The sequence below is a fragment of the Acartia tonsa genome, chromosome 6 (assembly GCF_053477335.1).
Source record: "Acartia tonsa isolate MP-2025a chromosome 6, ASM5347733v1, whole genome shotgun sequence".
NCBI classification, from domain to species: Eukaryota; Metazoa; Arthropoda; class Copepoda; order Calanoida; family Acartiidae; genus Acartia; species Acartia tonsa.
In genome coordinates, this window is record NC_137265.1 from 43,326,034 (window position 1) to 43,349,435 (window position 23,402).

The window sequence follows — 23,402 nt, forward strand, 5'->3', positions numbered from 1 at the left end:
AAGGTTTCGTGTTTATTAATACAAATCCCAAAAGAGTAGGTAAGAATTAAATTAAACCTATAATAAAACATCAGCAATTTTAAAACAAGAAAAACAGCATCCATGAGAAGTCAAGTTTTTGAAACACAACTTTATAACTTCAATCAGCTTCGCTTGGATCAAGAATGAAAACTTGATCATTTGAGGTAAAGTCCCTAGCGACTGACGACATCGCCACTAGTCTAATGAACTAAATGTAATACCATATGGCTCTTGTGAAGGAGTTGGTATGTAATTTGGAATAAAAAAATTCTAAAAACATTTGTGTAAAATTTTATTCTTCTACGCTAAACTTGGTAAAAATGAATCACATATAAGGTTATAATAATCATTTTATATCTAAATTTTGTTTTTAAAAAAAAGTTGAGGAGAGACTAAGTGTATAAAGAGTGTAAATTTTTGGTAAAACATACTAAATTCACATCTGGATTGAATTACATTAAGACTAAGTTGAGTGAGACCATACATCTTGAAAGAAAATAAATACTAGATATATAAAAAGTTTTTGCCACAAAGATATGGTTTGAAATAATTTTTTTATTTCTTTCTTTATGAGAGATGAGAAAGGGAAAGGAGAGAGGGGGTTAAAGGGAAATTAGACCCCCCCCCCCACCCACCAAATCCGGCAAAAAATTAATTTCTTCTAATTTTTTAGCTCTGATTGTATGGTACAATCCAACAAAATTTTGATTTAATTCAATATCAATATGATGCATATTACATTATTTACATATTAAGAATATTTTTACATCTCCAATACAAAAGCATAGTTATAGTACAGTAATAATTATAACATGCAAACAAGGACAAGTATGTCCAACAATTACAATCAAACAAGAAAAATATTAAATAAACGCAATTTTTGACACAGGTATTGCCAATTACATTGCAATGTAATATTTTTTTTGAAATATACCTATATGGAATTAAACATGCCTGATAAAACAATTTATAATTACCTACATTTAATTTCAGGGGTGTATATTCTACATGGGATCCCCGGCTCAGGGGGGGGGGGGAATAAAAAATAAGTGGTTGAAGGGAAAAAAAATGTAAAAATTAAGAAAACTGAAAACATTTATTCCATTTCCCCCCTCCTTGGTGAAAAAAACTAAAAAAAATTGTAGTAGGAGGGATAAAATAAATAAAATATAGAGTTCTTTAAATATTTTTCCATTTTCCCCCCTTTTTGGTGAGAAAAAACTAGGGGGGGGGGGGGGGGTATTTAAAATTTGGAGCCGGGGAAAAAATAAATCTTGTGCAGAATATACACCCCTGTTTAATTTTCAGAACTTTAGGTGATTTTTATTTATTTAATTTGTATAAATTAAAAACTGATTTGAGGAATCATTACAGAGATCTTGTAGGGCACTTAAAGACATCACATAAAGCTATTCAGCTTCTTCACTTTAAAGTTATTATCCACAGCTTAAAATAATTTTTACTTTCCCTCAAAAATCTATTACAACAAACGGGTCATGGGGAAACGAAGTTGCGGGTTTCGTCGTATTTTCACAGTAGCTTTTAAAAGATTATTTTAGGTTAAGTTAGGTGATTTCCCCGCAGGATTAGGCAATTGGCCAGTAAAAATATGACGAAACCCACAACTTCGTTTCCTTCACATGACCCCAACAAACATTTGATCCCTGTCAAATATAAATGTTAAAAAAGTTCTTAAATGCGAATTCAACATATGTAAGTATTACTTCTAAAAACTTATAATCTAAACATTAAAAAATTTAAAAAAACTAATACATATTTACACTTAAAAGGGAAACAGTAGAATAAGACTTTTATATTTTACAAAAGATTTTTTGATGGTTTAGACAGAAAGTATATATTTAAAGATAATATTTTTTTTCCTTAAAAAATGACTAGTTTTACATATTCAATTCACCCCCCCCCCCCCCCCAATTGATTACGACTCTATTGAAGGTTCAATACATAACCTATTGTCCTATCCCTAACGTTCGAGTTTATTTTCTGTGAAACTGTTGTTCTTTACATAAATGACATGACATGACTATAACAAGAATGAATTTTCTCTATTTTCTCAGCCATTTTCATAATATTTACATCAAATATTTTTCTTATATTTCTGAATTCACAGGTTCCCTGAAAAAAAATAAGATTTATACCTAATAATACAATAAAATATTATTTTTACCAAATTTAACTAAGTCCATACGTCTGCTAAAAAATAAGCATGCTAAAATTGTTGAAGCTAACTATATGGTCTAATTGCGAATGAAAATTTTTTGTATTACTCTATGTGGTTTTCTTAAAGGTAAAATCATTTAAACAAAATTAATAAGTTATATTATGGAGCTTAAAAAGTTTTTATTAACATCTGTGTCAATCATTTGCTTAAAAATTTAGGAACTTGTATTAAGATTATTTTTTTTTTTTTTAACTGGCAGTGTCCAAACTTTCCTACCTATAAGAAAGGGTATTTTTGTTGGTCATTATTGGGACTGTCAGTAAATATAATTATCGTCCATTGACTTATCCCTAAAGATCCCTGAAAAAACATACCTCGTGGTATGAGTCTTGAGATGGCTGTTGTAGTTACTCCTTGTGGCTGTGGACTTGCCACAAATACCACACAGGTATGGTTTCTCTCCACTGTGAACTTTCAGATGATCCGCAAGGTAGTAGCTACGCGCAAACGTCTTGTTGCACTCAGGACAGTTGTAGGTTCTAAAAAAAACAACATTAGCATCATCAATGTTGGATTGAAGAAACGTGGTCGTGAATGGATGGATGGAGCAGTTAAAGAAACCTAACCTGCGTAAGTCTAACCTTACGGGGCTACCCATTACCTAATATGACCTAACAAATCTTGACCTAAGAAAGTAATGAACAAACAAACATAAACTACCACCCCTTAATTATTTCAATCTATTTTAAAATAATAGGGGTTTTCTATGCTCGACAGAGCACTTTGAGGGACATTAACCCCAAAATATTTGCTGCCTTCTTTTTATCCGTTCAATAATAATAATTTTGATCAGGAAATGTATTATCTTGTCCACAAAATTGTGGTTGTTTAGCACAATGAAAACATTAAAATTAATTTTCATTACCAAGCGGAAAATTTTGAGTCAAAATAGTTTTTTTGTGTGTGTAAAATCTTGATTTTAAAATCCCTATTAATGAAAGAATCAATTTTTAAATAGGTATGATTATTAGTGTTTAGTCTGAATAAATGGAAATCAAAATCTGTTACTTCATTCAACCCAGTTGCCCAATTAATTAGGAATAGGTAGTCAATTCAAAAGAAGCAACTGGCAAAAAAAATGGAACCATCGTCTAGTTTGCTGTCCAATTAATAAGCAAATCTGTTAAACATCTGTTTTTAAAAAGAGCGCCAAAAGCAAAATAGTTTTTCCGCCAAATAAATGTAAACAGCTGACCTTCTGCCCTCGTGTTCCTCCACGTGTCTTTTCCAGTTGTGTCTCATACTGAACTGTACTCCGCACTCATTACATACATATGGTTTGTTAATCTACACCAAAATACAAATTGATTCACTTATTTGGCAATAAAGTTTTCAAAACTACGCCACAAGCATCTAAGTTATCTATATTTGATGATATTTTACTTTATGTAAAAGATATTGTATATAAAGATAGAAAGGTACAAGGCAAGAGCTTCCCGTAATAATATTAAAATGTTTATAAATCTAAGTCCATGTGAAGCTAACTTGCAGAAAAAAAAATATCTAAATACCTAATGACAAAAGGTTTAATATTTCAATTAATGTGAATCATTCCTTATGTGAGTTCATGTGTTCTTTCAACAAACTCTCCCGTAAATATGCCTAAAATGAAAAAAGTTTAATTATTAAAGTAGCGAAGCTACTCTATAATTCACTTGGTCTTCCTCAGCAGCTATTGTAAATAGACTGCTAATTTTATGCATCCAGTATACAACGTGCTTGTTCCGTCAGTTAGTCAATAATGCTACAAAATTAAGACTACGAATTTCTTCAATCTAATTGAATATGAATAGTTTAATTGGAAAAAGAAAGGTTCATGTATTAATTAATTTTCCAATGCCCTATCTATTCCAATGATTATATATCTAAATATTACCTTATTACACTTTGTACATTTCCACGGTCTGGCCCGCTTATTTTTGTGCTGCCACACGTGTGTGTCCAGGTTATGCTTGGATACAAATGATTTCTGGCAGATATCACATTGAAACTGACGAATGTTGTGATGGACAACCCTAAAACAAGAATATTAAAATACGAAACAAAATTTTAGTTCTGGCAAAAAAATTCGTGGCTTTTTTTTTCTTCAGGTCAGGTTATGTTAAGTTATATGGGTATCCTGTAGTCCTGCAGGGTAAAGGGACTGCAGTTGTATGCCCATCATGGTTTTGGTCCACTAAAGGGGTAAGCATAAGAAAAAAACTACCCCTCCCTCTTTTTTATCTTATTTAAAAAAAAAATAAGCAGGAAATCTAGGTTTCTTTGCTCGCTATGGAATTCTGAGTTAAAGCGCCAAAAAACTTACTTGATGTGTTTGTTGATTGAGGTTTTGAAGAATAAGAGATCACATATGGGACACTTCGCATAGTTGCTAACTTTTATCTCCTAAAATAAAATATTTTTAGGTAAAACTTGAAAGAAACTGTACTTACCCTTGTTGATTGTTGTGTATCAACCAAGGACTGTACAGCCGCAACCTAACATTGTTCTCTGGAAGTATTAAAGATTACTTGTAAAGGATGTGGTTATCACAATATAAACGTTAACCCTCCAGTAATATCTGGAAAAGATAGAAAAGAACTTTAATTTTGAAAGGTGAATAAAAATATCTTAATTGCCAAAACATATAAAGATTAAACCAAATGTATATAAATAAGACTATCACAATTGAGCCGTTTGCATAATACAGGATATGTTTTTCTTGTAGGTAAGTTTGACTGAGGGTTCTGACAAGGATAGACTTTTCCTTGGGTGTGCAGGTACAATGCCTAAATATGAATACTAATGAAATAAGGTTAATCTTATTTCATTATAGTCATTATAATTATTTTTTTGTTTTGTTCTAATTTTCTTTTTAGAACCTTTTTTTTTGGTAGTTTGCTTTTATTCTAATCTTTGTTTATAGAAATTCTATTTCTTCCTTTTTTAATTTTGTTTATCAGATTCTTTGTTTTTCTTTTTGAGAGCTTCCACTTGTTTCTGTAGGGAAAGCACCTGAGCTTGTAGGGATTCGCTCTCCTCTTGTTCGCAGGCCAACTCATGCTTCAAGTCTTCAACTTGCCTCCTCAACTTGATTTCTTCCTGCTGAGGTTTGTTGTTTTTCTCTTCTAGGCGCAGTCTTAAATATTTAACCTCTTCTTCCAAGTTGCCCTTTTCTTGTTGTAGTTCCTCTGTGAGTTTGTTTACAGAGTTCTTGAGATTTGCGATTTTTGACTGATCTCTATCATATTGTTCTTTATAAAAGATGAGTTTTTCTTCTGTTTTGGATTGTTCTTTATCCAATTTGTTGATCCTGGCTTGGTAAGCTTTTGCCAGTTCTTCATGTTTCTCAACTTTTCTGCAAACTTCTTCTTGGTTATTTCTTAGCTTTTTCGAAAAAGAATATATTTGTTTTTCCAACTCCTTTATATCTTCATCACGAACCTTTACATCTTCAGCCTTGAGCTTGATCATCTTCTCTTGAGCATTGTTCTTAGCTATTAAAAGTTGAATAACAGTCTCTGTATCATCTGCTGTTGTCTGGGTTTCAGCATCTTTGAGGTCATGAGCAAAGACTTCATCAACATTTTGGTCAATGACAACAACTTGGTTTTGTTGTTGTTCATAGATCCTTGCCGCCATAGCAGCCATAAAAGGATCAATCCAACGGTTATCCTGATTTTGCTCGGTCATCATGAAACCACTGGTAGCCTCTAGAGGGACAGGCTTGTCCTCATTCCTGGCAGGGCTTCTGTTTCCGGCTACTCCATGAGCATGATGTCTAATCAGGCCTTTTAAAATGTAATTGATACCTGTTTCATTCAGAGTTTCTCCTAATCCTTCCCGTCTGATGAATTCTGTGTAGCATGGTCCTCTTACTTGGACTCTTCCAGCTCCAGCAGGTTTGGTAAGCCAAATGTGGCAGTTGAAATGGTTCGATTCCAGTCTATCATTCAGTAGCTTTAGCTTGTAGTTTGTTTCTCTGATTTCGTCCCACAGATGTTCCCAGCTGGGTGTATAGGTAATGGTGGCAAAGGTAACATGACATTTAAAGATGTTTGGGTTGATCTTGATTGCTGGGTTTCTTTTCTCAGGAGGGAGGAGAAGTTGTTCACGCTGCTCCAAAATAGAGTTGGTTATTTTTTCTGCTATTTTCTCAACTCTTTGGCATCCAAGCACAGGAAAAAATCTTTGAAAAATCATGACTGTCAGGTATGTATCTTTCATAGCAGCAGCATTTGCTATGATATTATTTACTCTGTACACCATCTCCTGCATGGAGTTTGAACTCATCTGATGAACCACTATTGGTAGGATATTGTTTGCTGCTCCATTTAGGTCCATATCTGTAACTACAATGTGGTCTTCATTGTAATCTTTGATTGATCTTAGATCTAACTCGTTGTTATTTGCATTGGAGAGCTGATCCAGATATTTTTGATGCTCTGGATCTTTAGAATTTGTAGAGGAGTTATTTCTTCCTCTATTTTTACCGCTGGAGTCTCTTGAGTCAAGAGAGCTGTATTTTCTCTTGCCGTCATACTCTCTGTCCTTGTTTCCACTTCTAGATTTCTCTCTGGTCCTGTTTCTTTCTTTCAGGTCTCCAGAATTGTACTTAGATCTTGGTTTTCTGTCTTGTATACCAGAAGTAGATCTTACTCTTCTTGCAGAATTGTTGGTATCCCTGGAAGTGGGCCTAACTTCACTTTTTGTCCTTCTTTTAGAAACTTGATGTTGTTCCAAAGATTTCTTTCTTTGGGGTGTTTCCTTGACAGGATTTTGCTTTCCTGAAGAAGTATTGTCAGGGTTTTGTTTTCCTGAAGAAGTATTGTCAGGATTTTGTTTTCCTGAAGAATTATTATCAGGATCCTTTTTTCCTGAGTTTTCTGCTTCTTCCTCTTCAATTATTTCCGCCCACGAGATTTCCATGGGGCTGGTGCTGGACTCACTGTCACTCATTTTTATTTGGTTGAAAACTTCAGAGAAATCTGAAAAAGAAAGAATTGTATTTTCTTTATTTTCTTAATAGTATTTATTCAACCAGTAAATTTATATTTTGTGTTATATAAAGTACCAAAATAGTTAATAATCGTAATTGTATGAAAAAAATGTTATGACTAATTTTTTTTAATAAAGCTGGGTATTTTCTTTACTGCAAATAAACATTTGTATCTTCCAGAAAAAAAAAATTTGCAACATAGAAACAGATTTTTATTTTTTTTGTCGGGGAATGATCACTGAAAGAAAAATAAGTTTACTCTTTCTTTGATTGAAATAAATAAAGTTTCAAGTTTGGTTTGGTGTGCTTTGCTTTCCCACTCTGGTTTCAAAGTGTACACTTTCAGACGTGGACAAATTTTCGTCGTATAAAAACTCCCTATTTTTGTGACGATTTGTTTTCACAAATGTAGGTTCAAGCTGTTCTTTATAATTGTGATTTAAATGGAGGATGTTTACAATTATTATAAATGTGTTTTTGCATTGAAATGTTTTCCATTTCTTATGCAATAAAATTGTCGTTCTCTGTTGCGGGGAACTTTCGTCGCGGTAGAAATTGTCCAGAGTTTTCAGTTGAATGCCGCGAATTTTGTTTTCCTTTTTAATGTCGTCTTTGTTTTTGGGTATGAAAAGTTCTGGGGGTCTGGAATGGCAATTTTTTTTGGATGTTTAGAGAAAATGGAACAGGGATGGGGGATTGATTTGAACGGATTGGAAGTGGGAAAGGGAAAATTATTTTTTTTTGAGAATAAAGCACAATTTGGTCTGATTCCAAATATGTGCACCTTGTGCACCTATGCACTGAATGAAGGCTTGATGTAAACTAACTTTCTACTGAGTAAATTTTTAACACAAAAATAATATATTTTTTTTTTATTTTTTTTTTTTTTAATCATTTTTTTTTTTGTTTTCTCTTTTTTTTTGCATATATATATATAATATTTACAAATAATACATTTGTCTTTATTAATGGGGTTCTGCAGAGATAATTGTTTTCTGTAGAAGTTTCTTGGCTTCGGAAATCTAAAAAAATAGTGTGATTAATCAGGTAGAGCATGTTTTTGTGATAAGGTGAAAACGTTTGGTTTGTTCTCCGTTTACATTGTAATTTTATCTAAAAGAAGATATGGCTTATTTTTAGCGGGTCTGAAAAAAAAGAAGATAATGAATATTGTTTTTCATTAGCGACGTTGTTTTTTTTTTTTTTTTTGTTTACCACTGAACTTCAATGGCATCATTGTCACGGTCTTGTTTTGGATCATAGGTCAGGACGAACTCAGATGTGTTGGCTGCTGCCATAGCATCTCCGAGGTAGCCAGTTTCTATGACTTCAAGTAACTTGTTTCCTGACTTGCCTTTCTTTGTCATGCAGTCTACAATCATGTGCTCTCCTTCGAGCCAAAAGATCTTCTCAACTCTTTCTTGTTTCTGCATTTGCTTTACTGCAAAGATGTCTCTTCTTAGTCTTGGGTTAGAAACTGGTTTGTTATTTCTGACCACTTCATAGGTTGAGTAGTTGTCAACTACTCCAAAAATTGGGAGTTGCACTCCGAAGAATTGTTTAGCAATTTGCTGAACACCTATTGCAGAGTTAAGAGCATCTTGCATAGCAAGTGTTTCTGCTTCAAGGGTGGAGAGTGAGGCTCGTTTTTGTTTGCCTCCCTTCCAGCATATTGGGGCTGCCATTCCTGTTTCTTTGTTAGCTACAAATATCATGTGTGCACCAACAGATTCTTCTTTATCGTTGATGTTTCCATGACTAGCATCACTGAATGCCCAGATCTCTAGATCTTCAATGTTTTTGAGATCTGGAAACTTCACTGTGACATTAAGTTTCTGCAAACGTTTGATACATTTCATAGCTTCCTTGATGTCATCTACGGTCCCTCTATGAAAGCGTGTGCTAAGATAGACCGTGTCATATGACATATCTGGGCGAGTTGCCCTTACAGCCCAGTTGACTTTGCCCATTATTTGTCTAAGAAGAGTCGTTTCTTCTTCTGTTAGAGGGCTCTTGGTTTGTTTGATCCTTTTAGAGTCTAAACCTTGGATTTCAATACTTTTCAGGTAGTTCTCCTGATCCAGCAGGATTCCATCATCATTTTGTTTGATGTGAAAACCTGTATAAGTGAATTCACCTGAGTCAGTGGATCCAACGACTAAGCCTTCAAGAAGTTTTGGCATGATATTGTCGTTGAAGTGGGTGCTGCCAGCATGCATAAAATCGTCTACATGTATGGCTGTTACTCCTTCAATGACATCATTCTCCTTGTAGTAGTACAGTGCAGGGTCCTGGCTGCTTTGTTCGAACCCTAGTTTATCGAACCTTGAATCTAGTTCATCATACCACTGTTTGGAAGCATCATTAAGGCCATACAGGCACTTGTTCAATCTCCAGATCACTCCAGTTCTTTGTGCTTCTTTTGGAGGTTTAATTAGCACCTCTCTTTCAAGGACTTTACCTTGGAGAAAAGCAGATTTAATGTCAGTGGATTGTATTTTCCACTTTTTCAATGCTGCTGTCATGAGTAAGAATCTCATTGATGTAGATTGGACCGTTGGGGAATCTGATCTGACATTGCTTTCTTCTTCAAAGCCTCTAGCAGTTAGTCTTGCTTTTATTTCACCTGCTTTACTGGTCAGGACCCATCTTGTGGAGATGGTTTCTTGTCCTTCATCAGGGATTTCTTCATATACCCCAAATTCATTGAGTCTTTCAATCTCATTTAGCTTTGCTTGCATAGCTTCCGGAGATTTAGTTTTCTCTGGACTAACGATTGCTGCAAAAATTTCATCATGAATCCACATTGCTAGCACATTTTCATGAGTAGATTTCTTGAATTCAATTTTGGATGCATCGAAAGATATTTGTTCTCCATTATCTAGTACAATATTGTACCAGTGTTGGTTGACTCCTCCTTTTCTACCTGCATGACTTTTGACAACTGCAGTTGTCCACTTTCCATTGAGCTTGATTTCAATGACATCATCCTTTCGCAGTCTGATGGGTGTGTTTTCAGATTGCTTTTTAGCTTTAGGTGGAATTTGCTGGGGGGTTGACGCATTGTTAGGTTGTTGATTAGGCTGGGTTTGCTCAGTGTCTGATGTTTGTTGCTGATTTAGCTGGGTTTGCTCCGTTTCTGGTGTTTGAAGAGGAGTTGTGTTCTCCACTTCTTCTTGAGTTGTTTCTGTGGGATTAGAGATGTTGTTTTCTCCATTTGTGGTAGAAGATGTTTGGCTTTCTTCTGCCGTAACAGGTGTATGGTTGTTGTTCCCTGCATTTGTGGGAGGGCCAGATGTTTGGATATCATCATTGTTGGCAGATGTGTCAACATCTTCAGCATCAAGTGTCTTTGCAAGCTCTGTTCCTGCCTTGATGATTCTGTTGGCACTGCATCTGTAAAAGTAGCTGCCACATCTGACAAAGATGACCTTGCCATCCTGGAAGACCACTTTTCCTTTGAACCATTTGTTTTCAAAGCCTGTTCTACGGAAATAGACCCAGTCACCGTTGTAGTATACGGTGTTGTTTGTTCTGATCTTGGCTTCCAGAGCAAGTTTCAGTTTCTTGCTAGCTTCTGATTTGACAAAAGCTTCTCTTGCTGCTTTCATGGACTCAATGTGGTTTTTGAGAGCTCCACTCATGTCCTCGTCATCCCATGCGGGTAGAGGATCAGTGATAATGTTTGGCAGTTTAGGATTCTTTCCAAACATTATTTGATAAGGACTGAATCCTTGTACCATTAGCAAGGAATTCTTTGCTACCAGGGCCCATAGAAGTAGAGTTTCCAATGGCACTTTTGGAAAATCTTGCCGTAAGGCTTGCAGTATGTTGTCTACTGTTTCATGGTTTTTCTCGCATGTTCCATTCATCCATGGAGAATTAGCCCCAGTACTGCATACTTCTATGTTAAGTTTGGTCGATAGGTAGAGCATTTGTTCATTGTTGAATTCCCCTCCATTATCATGGATAAATTTGGTTGGGGTTCCCAGCCAGGAGATCCATTTTTCAAATATCGCATCTACAATGGTATCTGGTTGTTTGTTGGGAATGATCTTTGCTTGGGTGAATCTTGAAAAAGTGTCGACCATGTACAGAATGTACTTTCCATTCCTGAGCACTTTTAGGTCAATGGCAACAACATCATTGACATCTTTTCCCATTGTTAGAGCTACAACAGGAGTGTCCGGACTGCGGCGTCGCAAGATACATCCTTCACATTTGCTAATGATTTTGTCAATCATGGCAGAGAAAGATGGATCCCATGAGTTGGCATGTTTCAGCAGGTTTATGAAAGCCTGTTTAGGACGATGTCCAATTTGGCTGTGCAATTTACACAAGTTTTGAAATTGAGTTTTAGGATCTGCAGTCAGCAAGTTTACTGCAAAAATTTCATCCACGTATAGGATATCACCTGCTTCTCCATTTTCAAGTAAGTTAACAATGAAATGGCCAGCTGAGGTTGTTTTCAGCTCCACCATTTGTCCATTGATTCTTGCTTTGTCCTGTGACATGTACAATATTGCGTCATATTTTTGTAGATCTGCTTTGGACATTAGCATAGGAATGTCAGATGGTATAATATACACATCTATTGACGTGAGTTTGTTTCCTAGGTAAATTGGGAGTTGCCAGAGTTCATTGGCTGTCAGGGATTGATTGTTCCCAAATCTGAAGTTTATGTTAGCAGGAAGAGGGCCTATAGCTTTCTCTTTGAGATGACTAGGTAAGCTTTTGAGATAAATACTCAGCCATTTTTCTCCACAAACTGTGCGGCTGCAGCAGGTGTCTAGCGCTGCACAGTTTAGAGCTTCAGCGGTGAATCTGCTGAGTTCTGAATCAGAGAAGTTTTCTGATAAGAAGATACTGCCTTGTTCATTGTGTCCGTCATCATTGTTTTCTGGTGTTTCTTCATACGTTTCATTTGTTTGGTCTACTTGTTCTTCTGCATAATTTACAGAGTAGAAACCTGCACCAGAGTTTTTCTTTTTGTTAAAGAATTGTTCTCTTGCCTTTTTGTATTGGGTACAATCTTTGATGTTGTGTGATCTTGCTCTGCAAAAATCACATCTTTGGCCATCATTATTGTATCTACTTTGTTGTGAATTGTATGTGTTAGAGGCTGGTTGGTATGTACCCCTGCCTCGGTATGTTCCTTGTCGGAATTGCTGTTGTCTGCTTCCTGATTGATTCCTAAGTTGGTTTTGCAATTGCTGTTTCTTTTGCCATGCTTGCTTTTTATAAAAGCTGGCTGCCATGGCATGACCTTCAGCAAGTATATCTTCATCTATGTTTTCAATATCTAGATTGTTCATAGATGAGGATATGTCCTGGTTGTCAGTCAGTAGTGCATTTTCTGATCTGACTTCTCGGGACTGTCCTTTGATATCATTGATTTTGTCAGTCAGCTGGCATATTACTGCATCTTTGATCTTATCGAAGAGTTTATCTTCTTCGTGACTTCCAGCCATTGCCATTATCATTTCATATTGTGAATCTGAGAGCTTGGCTGTTCTTAAAAGGTGCAAAGCTTTACCTTTTTGAGACAGCTGCCCTATATTTGATTCATAATCTTTAAGGACTTTTTCATAGTGTCCTACATATTGCTTTATGGTTTGGCTAGGCTTTCTTTGGATGTCTATGAAAGCATCCCATACTTCAGCCGCTTTACCTATGCCAGTTGTTTCTAGGTATTTATCTAGGACTGATAGTACTTTCTTAACTCCTTCCTTATCATCTCCTAATGTTTCTTCATTGTGTTCTGTGTACACATGATTTTGAAGATCCGGACCAAATTTGGATTTGTTGGTCAGGTTATAGGCTAGCACTGCTCCTCGTTGATTTTCTGGAACATGGGTGATAGTTTTCCATGCATTGACCCGCCTCTTGAACTCTGCATAACTCTCACATTCTTCTAAGTCCGGAGGGTTAACTAACATTTTTTGAATCGACATTTTGTAAGGTGTGTGGATGCCACTTCCTTTTTATCTCTTATTTTAACGGGAAACCGTTGTGTTAATGATTTGTCATTTCAATTTATGATAAATCAGATTAACTATTCGGATGACCGTCTTAGTTTACGGATGACCGTTGTTGTTTACGGATGACCGTTGTTAATTTACGGATGACCGTTATTTGTTTACGGATGACCGTTGTTTGTTTACGGGTGACCGTTTTTATTTGTTTTCGGATGACCGGTGTTTGTTTACGGGTGACCGTTGTTTATTACGGGTGACCGTTAATTCACTTAAGAGATATTTTTAGAGAATGTTTGTTACTGTCCAAAGGTAGCAAGCAGAGTGAATTAGTTTTCACAAGCTCTGGTACCATTGAAAGAAACTGTACTTACCCTTGTTGATTGTTGTGTATCAACCAAGGACTGTACAGCCGCAACCTAACATTGTTCTCTGGAAGTATTAAAGATTACTTGTAAAGGATGTGGTTATCACAATATAAACGTTAACCCTCCAGTAATATCTGGAAAAGATAGAAAAGAACTTTAATTTTGAAAGGTGAATAAAAATATCTTAATTGCCAAAACATATAAAGATTAAACCAAATGTATATAAATAAGACTATCACAATTGAGCCGTTTGCATAATACAGGATATGTTTTTCTTGTAGGTAAGTTTGACTGAGGGTTCTGACAAGGATAGACTTTTCCTTGGGTGTGCAGGTACAATGCCTAAATATGAATACTAATGAAATAAGGTTAATCTTATTTCATTATAAAACTTTGTTAAAATTGCCCTGGGTTTTCAATTAAAAAATAACTGAGACGAAGCCCCTAGAAACTAGACAAATAAAATGCAAAAGAAAAAGAGAAAAAAAAACTACACGGTAGAATGGCGGATTTGGTCTTTTGAAGGGTTAGGTTTTCAGTAATTTAGGTCTTTTGGTAGGATTAGGTCTTTGATAATTTAGGTCTTGTGTAGAATTAGGCCTACCGCAATTTAGGTCTTTTGAAATTAGATCTTTTGTAGCAACATTGGTATAATATTTGTAAAACTATGAACCTACCTTTGGAACAAAATTATGATCATGTTTGAGCCGGATGTGCCTGGTCAAGCTTCTGGCATGGATGAATACTTCTCCGCACTCTTTGCACTTGTTCGGCACCTTGTTATATTTATTTAAATTATTAATTCATTTCAACACAAAAGACGACATATGACTCTTCATAATTGTACGCGGCAGTCACGTACGCCTATAACTTTTTTTGCAATCAGCTGATTTTTGTTTACATTTACATACAGTCAATTGGGTGCTTGCTTACATGTGAAGACCGGAGCACCGAAACCCCCCCCCCCGCTTAGTTTTGACAAAAATCAAAAATAAGGGGGGGGTAGTTTTTTAACCCCCCGCTTAGTTTTGACAAAAATAAAAAATAAGGGGGGGGGAGTTTTTAACCCCCCCCCCTTAATTTTGAAGAAAATCAAAAATAAGGGGGGGGGTAGTTTTTTCACTGTACAACACGCCAGAAAGTTGAGTGAGGTAAATCAAGTAAATCCAGTATACCAGAGGGGAAACCTTAATACAGGGATATTCATGTTTTGGGGCATAATTTCCCCTTAACTTTCTGGCGTGTTGTACAGTGAAAAAACTACCCCCCCCCCTTATTTTTGATTTTCTTCAAAATTAAGGGGGGGGGGGGTTAAGTCTTTGCCTTGCTGAGCACTTTTCCTCCTTGCCGTTTTCCAGACATTAAAAAACTACCCCCCCCTTATTTTTGATTTTTGTCAAAACTAAGCGGGGGGGGGGGGGGTTTCGGTGCTCCAGTCTACCACATGTAAGCAAGTACCGTCAATTGTCATTTGAGCTTCAATGTGAATGGTCTATCAGCTAAATTTGTGTTTTATTAAGATTGTGATATGTAGTTTACTTTGTGATCTATATGCTTTTAAGGATTGTTTGTCTTAATTATGACTACCTTGTAATATTTTCACTGTTTTAGAACAAACTTTGATTATTCGATAAATTAAAACGTATCTAAATAATGATGGTCTCTTCATTGTTAACTAGTTGTTTCGCCCATGGCCTCCAGGGTAGAGCCGGGGAGGTCGGAAATAGCCTGACCCATCCTTATACATTTATCAAGCTTCCATAAAACTTGCAACTAATTCGGACCAGGGATAAGGGATGGGAAACGTAAGAAAAAATTATTCCAGGCCTATTTTCCAACTAGGCCTAAAAAACTAGTTTCGGGATGACGCAGTAGTTAGATTTGAAAACTATGAACAATGATGAAATAGCTATTATATGAATGCAAAGAAAAAAAGTATAGAATAGAATTCAGGTAGTTGATTCCACCTAGCATAAAATATAATAAAAACTTTTCAAAGAACCAATATGTTAGTGGGTTTAAGTAGAATCCCGTTAAGATTGTCATTACTTCGCCACCTCCCCCCCCCCCATTAAATTTTTTTTTTTTGAGATGGTTAAATCTGATTTATTTTCAAACATTTTAAGGGGGGATCTACTTCACCCCAAAATTTGTATATAGAAATAAACACCGCTTTAGCCCCCCAGCTTTAATAAATAAATTAAGTAGAATTGAATAAGTACATGGGTAACATTCTATCAACTAATTGTTCCATAGCATACATATAAATTAAGAATTAAAAAAAAAATAATTTTACGTTAAAAATTAACAGAAAAGTTTAATTAAGTGTGCAATAATTTTTACCAAAATTAATGAAAATTTTTTTTAACAAAACACTGTACACTTTTTATTTACATATTGAACTAGTTTTGTATTTGTAATCATTTAGGTGGGTTATCAATTCCACATGAAATATAACTTTTAAATTGTCTAAAGACATGAGTTTTTCACATTGTTCTGAAGTATAAAATGTTGAATTCTACGCAGTCTTCAAAAAACGATCTCTCTGTTTATGTTTTGCTATATGGACATTTATTAATGTGTAGATTTAATAATAAGTTGATGTGATTGAACATCATATATATTGTTGTCATTCCAAAATTTCCATTGTTGTCATTCTAATAGCAGAAATTTATGGTTGCTTGAATTAATTAGCCAATTAGGAACTGGGGGAAGCGATGGTTATTAATTAATTGGTTAATGCTAAAAGCAAGTTTCAGGCTATTGGATATTAGCCTACAGCCAATAATGAACTGGCGAAAATGAGTTGATTTTATAGGCAAAAAAGAAAAGTTGCCCCATCACTTTAAAAAGGAGGCTGAGACCTAATTTTCGGTCAGGTTTCCCATCCCTTATCCCTGATTCGGACCAGTATTTTCTGAGATCTTAAGCTTTAGACATAAATTTTCACTTTTTATATTATAGGTTTAAAAGGTAAAATTGAATTCTTTATACCTTGTTGTGCTTCTTCTCATAGTGCCACACCAGGTCTCTCTTGGTTGTGAACATATCACCACAATCCTAAAAATGGATATATCATTACTTGGATCTTACACCAGATTTCCATGTTCTTTAATAAAGTGAAAACGCAGCAGGCTAAAATAACTTCCATCTCCTTTACTCCATCCTCTCCCTGCTAATGGATGAACAAAAAGACCTATCTTAATGTTACATGTTAACAATCTAAATTGAAGACAATTTTCCCCCTCCATGTATATTTTACATCAATATTAAATGTATGTATGGCACAGCAACAATATGATAACAATAACTTACATACGATGACAAAAAACATTAAAATGCATTACATTTAGGAAAGAAACCGCGTAGGAATTTAAATGCCAATACTAGATATAAAAGAGCCTTTTAAAAGTTTAATAGTCTTCATTTTAATACATTTGTAAATGGAGAATGTTTGGACTCAAGATCAAAGCATGTCTATAGAGTTGTTGATGTACTAAAATGAATGAGAAATGTCTCCTACCTTGCAGAATATTTCTTTCTGTGGTTTCTCCTTCTTATCGGGATAATGAGTTTTTCTATGGGAGGATAGGTTACTGTGTCTTTTGAACCCTGAAAAGTGAATTACAAGTGATAATTTGGATTTTAAAGATATAAATACACAAATAAGCCGCCAGAAGGGGTTAGACAATTAGAAAAAATATAAGATCAAAATAGGTTAGGTAAGGTTAAGTGTCCACTCCGACGTTTGATAATCCTGCGATTGTCCATGGATCATTTGAATAACAATAGCGTTGGACCATAGTGTTTATGAAGTAGGAAGTGACAATATTATTACTTAGGAATTAGTATTGCATCAATTTAGTCCACATTGATATCTTATGGTGGATAAATTGTACAATGTACACACAAAAAAATAAAACTACCACTTTTTAACATAAAATTATGGTTCCTTCTTTTTCCTTATGAATTAGTAATTAATATTTTTTCAATAATCGTCTAGAGATGTTTTAAATCCGTTTAAAAAAACGTAGTAATAGCTTTGGAATTATGAAAAGACGCAAAATAAATCAAAATAAACTTACATTTATCACAGAGGTCACATTTCAGGGGCGCTTCTCCTGTGTGCATTCTCATATGTTCTCTCAGTTTAGACGCTGTGTGGAATCCTTTGTAGCATAGAACACATTGATAGGCCTTCTTCTCATTGTGAATCAATGAATGCCTGTTGTACATTCATACAATTAACAGTTAATACTAAATCGGTTTGGTAGTTAGGTATTGAAGTCTTAAGACCAAAAAAACTTACTATTTTAAATAATAGGATTAAATGCAATTTTTACAGGCATACCATTCTTGCCTTTAACTTCTCCGCTTATCAAGAATAGTAATTACTTTAAATTAGGTATTATGTTTAATGATAACAATACAAATTGATGAAACGAAGGAAAAAAAAATAATAAATTCTATTCCAATGTTGCGAATCTGTTATGGCTTGTGATAAAAGTAGAGGCAAAGAAGGTTTACTACAAAAGCAGCAGATCAAAGAATTAAGCAGGAAAGTAGCTGCAAATATAAAATTAAGACTTGCAGATAAGTTTGAATACATACAGCAGACAAAATAAATATGTTGACTAAGCCTATTTCAACGCCTTGTAGCAAAATTTTATGCCAACGACGTTTATTAATCATTCAAAAGTACTTCTTTTCAAGGCACCATAATGAAAATTTCCTACACAAGTCTATGTTTTTAAAGGGTAAAATGAAAGGAAATTATCCAAAAGTATATAAAAAGTTAATTGGCCCTGCCTCTTGAGATGAATCATTTTCATGAACCTCTTGCCACACTGTAAACATTCAAAAGGCTTCTCTGATAAGTGACAGGATAAATGTTTCTTCAGTTGACTCGCCTCCTAAATTTTGATTGGCTATTTTTTTTTCAGGGATCCATAGGGATATTACAATGGAAAATTTTGAACACTACAAAATTGGAATCTAAGTTCATAAGAGTACCTATCCAATGTTTTTTAATCAACACTTAAGATAAAGTGGTTATAAAACTTTGGATATCTGAATATTTTACGATCCAAATTACCTTCCCTCCCTAAGCATTTAATTTTATAATTAGGGTGGCTGTGTTGTAAATCTATTTCGGACGATTAAGCCTGTAAAGAAAGATGGTATCCGATTTGGGGCTCATTACCCGGGCCCCTAAAAACAAAACCACTGTCAATTAACTGATTAATTACAAAAATCTTTGACTTGGAAGTCCTTACTTTTAAAATGGTAATGTACCCCATTTAGTGATAAAGTTGGGTTCATTTTTGACGTAATAACAAGAATAAGTCTTCTATAAAATGCAGAGAAGAGGGTCGAAAATTAGTTATTTTACCTTAAAAGCTCTATCACACCAAGAACACGAGTATTCTCTATTTTGGTTGGGCACAAAGAATTTGCTGTCCTCTAGGTCGATGGCCTCCAGCTTCAGGTTGGCTATGCCACCTTCAGCTGTGGGGGCAACTTCTTTGGGTTCACCTGTAAAGATTCGTTTTCAAATAGGTAGAGTTGATAATAATCTTTAAGATTCATACTTGTCTTTGACAAATATTTAAGTCCTTTTCTTCCAACTTAATATGGTTTTAAATCTCTAACTCTGCAGGGAAAAGTTGCGACTGTTTAAGATCCAATACATTTTAAAACAAGTTTTAATAAATTATTAATCCTAAATTAACTCAAAATCAACAATTTTGGTCATAAGAACTGAATTAAAACTAGGGATTCGTCTCAAATACGTAGTCATGCTCCACAATACATGCAAAATATCAAAAGTTTGAGGTATGAACTTGAAAGTGTCAGAATTTTTAAAATGAAAATTCCAATATCTTGGCATATGTAAATACAATGTTTTACTGGCAGAAAAATTGGTGGCAAAATAATGTTCCTTGGTTTTCCTTATGGTTTTAAAAAATAATCTAAATATATTTACCTAATGGTACAGGATCAAAAACAATACTGTTATCAGGAATATTTTGAAAATTGTGAACAGTTGAAACATGATTTACAAGCTCTGTACGCTCCTAAACAATTAGAATATTATAATCAACAACAGTGGCGTACACAGCATTTCATACGGGGAGGGGAGAGAAAACATAAAGTCTTCAATTTCAATGCACCTCTCTACCGCAAGCCATTAATATATATATTGACAATGACTATCACGGGAAAAAACTCTCCACCGCCGAGTTTTTAATTTATTGTAAAATATATGGGTGGGGGGTTCAGTGCTCGATATGCAATTTTTATCAAGTGGGACAGAAGCTGATTTAAAATGCACAAAGAAATAAATTTACCTGGAATCTAACATGACAAGGAATACACTTGATTAAATTATCCTCAGCTTTGGACATAAACATTTGTCTAAAATAATATTAATCATATCATGAACACAAAATATAAATAAGATTTAAAATTTAAAAATCCTAGCTTAAACACCAAGACTGAAGACAGTCTGACAAATATTTTTAAAAAAATAAAGTGACAATGTTTTATATTAAAGAAAAGTGAAACATATAAATCTGGTGCAAAATTGATTAAATTCAGGATATGTTCTTTTATTATCATATATTATTAGAGTTCCTTCCTGAAACCTAGCCTAATCTGGCATACCTATGGAAAATAAGTTGGTCAGAACTGGGAAAAATAACTTTGCAGTGTTGACACTTCCAATGGTTTCCAGGCATGGCCAAAGGATCCTAAATTAAATAATATAGTCAAGTATAGTTAATTTTAATCACAATTAGGTTACAGGGAAGGTAAACCTCACTGTTGATTTCTACGTTTACAAGGAAGGCTGAAACAAGAACACGACTAATAAAAAAGCTTTTATGAATCTGTAAATATATCAGAGCAACTTTAGTATTAATGTGTATAAGGTGTTTTGTCCAGTAATATCTCGTATAATGCTGGACCGATCACTACAAAATTTTAAGATACCAAGTAACACTCCTGGAAAGGTTTTAGGCTGTTTTACAAGTGGCTAGACGCAAAGCAACAAGTGGCTAAATAAAAGTACCTGTGTTGCAACTGTAAATTTAGTATTTACAAGTTTGATAATAGGAGCTTTGTTATCTGGGCTCTGTGTCTTATTATCCAGCACTTCTGGACCTTGTGCACTGTTATCCAGCTCTTGTGTTTGTGCAGCACTGTTATCCAGTCCCCGAGTCTTGTTGTCAAGCCCCGCCTCTTTCTTTACCAGAGCTTCTACATAACTATCATCCTCTGTATCACAATCTGAGGTTTCAATAACTTCATTAACACAAAAAAAAACTAACTAATCAGCTCTTACCTCCAATTCTTTTATCCTATTATAAAATTAAGCTTAAGATTTCAATAACTACTGAACTGATTGAGTTCTCATTTTTAGACAAGCTTGATAAAGGTCCTGGGTTGGATTTAGACTATTATATTTCTATATTTAAGCCTTGGATGGTTTTAGGATACAGAGCGCTCCTAGATGCTTGGAGCGCCGGTGCTTGTTTCTATTAATATTGTGCTTATTCATGTAAAAAATCCTTATAATGCTTATGTACATAAAGGAAAAAGAGCTACTTAAAGAAAATCTGAAATTACTATAAATAATTTCCGAAAGAATTTTTGAAAAAATTAAAAGGACAAATTTTAACACTTGTAATTCATAACTTGAGATCTGATGCATACCACGCCTGTGAACAAAATAAGACTTTAAAAAAGATTCATGTGATCCAAAAACAAATCATACTTAAGATGATCTTAAATACCCTTAAATGGAGAGTAAAAGGAAAGAAAAGTTTTCGGGGACGATTTGATGATTGAAAGAAGGAAATAAAAATGTTGTAAATGAAAGTTATCAATTCCTTCATCCATAGTACTATCATGGTCATCAAGCTCATTGTCAGGATTTGATTCATCATCACTCAGCATCATCTCAATCTTTGTGGCAATATTCACCTTGTCAAACCTGCTGGCACCTCCACCGCTGCTGCTGCTAGCAATAGAGGTAGTAGCGGCTGCTGTGGCCGCTGTTGTATAGGTTGTGTTCAGATTAGCTATGGATGATTTTTTAGCCATAACTACAGAAGATGATGATAGATCCAGAGCATTGTCGTCACTGTTATCCATAACTATTCTCTTCTCGTGATGATCTATAACATAAAGCTTACATTAGACAAGGATAAAACTTCCCTTAAAAGGGTAATCATGCTTAAAATTTTCAATGTTTTCTGTTCATTTATTTCTAAATTTAAGACTAAGTGAACAGCCCCTCCCCACCCCCCTCTAGCTTAAATGTCAAACTATTTGCCTAAATAACTTTTTTTGTACATAAAATATTGTCTTTTCTGGTTGTTGGTTTAAAAAAGAATGATTTGAATGTAGAATGATCAACACAAAAAATGGCTGGCGGAAAAGTTAATGGCAGAATAGTTTTTCTGTAGACTGAACATCCATAGGTATTTCATTCAACTTACTTTTCAAGGCACTGTTGTTTTGAATTTGTTGACGTCTATCAAACATTTTTATTCTGAGATCTTGCTTCATTTGTGTACACAGATGGTTCTAAAAACGAGGACAATTATGATAACATGTAGCGCAGCAATAACAAGCTCATATTTCTTATAAACATAGGGACAAGAGAATTTGATAATGTATAATTTCTGTTTATTTCTTTATAATTATACCAAAGCCCATCGAACAAATCCTTATTTATTAACAAGATCTGTATCTGTGTGTCTGTTTGTCAATCTATCCAAAAAGATATAGCTGAAAAGCGTATGTCGACCGAATCCTCCCCCCCACCATTTATTACAGAAACATCTATATTATTCAACTAGCAATTTTATACTCGGAAATAAATATTAATTTGGAAATTGTTAAAAATACCTGTCTATCAATCCAAGAGTTGAAAAATACTCCGCAATTGGAACAGGAATCCTGACTTTTGCTACAACCAGCAACAGATAAAACTTCTGAAACAAGAATACCTAGATCATAGAAACTTGAAAATTTTCGAGAAGAGACCCTTTTAAAATTCGATGAAAATAAAATAAAACAGTACAAAATAATCCTACACACGAAGACAAAGTTGAACGGAAGAGAAGCAGCTGTAATTTTAAAATAGGTAATTTCTCTTTCGTTTGTTTCTTAATTCAGGTCAAGTTAAGTTAGGTTATTTTGGGTTCTGGGTAGCCCCACTGGGGTAATGATTATGAAAACAACTAGCCCCATCCCCTAGTGTTAAATTTATATTGTAAAACAAAAGGGAGTTCAGAGTTACTTTGTGGGAAAGGACCGATATTTTGTATAAGATGTGTAAAATTTAATTTTCTAAATTGTTTTTCTACAAACCTGGCTGCAAATGTTCAGTTCTTGAGGAAGTCGCAGCCACTGGCTGGTCTGTCCGCTGCCAGGAAAGGCGGCTGCCAACAGCTGAATGGGTCACAGCTGCTCCATCGTCCGACATTTGGGAGTCCTCAATTGATTCGACAGCGATTAGATCTGTGGTCAGTTTCAATTATTTTAGATTTATAGAAGATCAATAAAAAGGAAAAAAAAATAAATTAAACTTTGTCAGAGAAATGATTAAGAAAATGTACCTATTTAGATTGACTATTTAAATGACCATTATTTAAGTTTCAATGGGGCATTTTGTTTTAAATATTAAGCATCTCTTCTGCAAACGTTTAGGTGAAGGTAAGTTTTACTTGGGTATTTTGAATAAAATGCAAAGAGACTCAATTTGGACACTACTAGTTGGAACCAACCAAACAAGATTTAATAAAAGTTTT

At 34.6% G+C, this 23,402-nt stretch overlaps 1 protein-coding gene across 1 annotated transcript; it reads right to left on the reverse strand.

Annotated features, from left to right (window-relative positions):
* Positions 1–1,865: 1,865 nt before the first annotated feature.
* Positions 1,866–23,123, reverse strand: LOC145322737 (uncharacterized). The gene is made up of 20 exons (XM_080164984.1): positions 22,963–23,123; positions 22,498–22,583; positions 22,086–22,173; positions 21,474–21,761; positions 20,654–20,871; positions 20,248–20,333; positions 19,932–19,998; positions 19,568–19,658; positions 18,974–19,116; positions 18,391–18,494; positions 17,667–17,806; positions 17,105–17,193; positions 16,576–16,641; positions 14,259–14,357; positions 4,566–4,645; positions 4,137–4,275; positions 3,815–3,862; positions 3,456–3,547; positions 2,575–2,739; positions 1,866–2,154 (listed from the first exon to the last, which is right to left on the reverse strand). The coding sequence occupies exons 1-20, from the start codon at positions 23,075–23,077 to the stop codon at positions 2,130–2,132; spliced, it is 2,229 nt and encodes a 742-aa protein (XP_080021110.1). The 5' UTR covers positions 23,078–23,123; the 3' UTR covers positions 1,866–2,129.
* Positions 23,124–23,402: the final 279 nt, after the last annotated feature.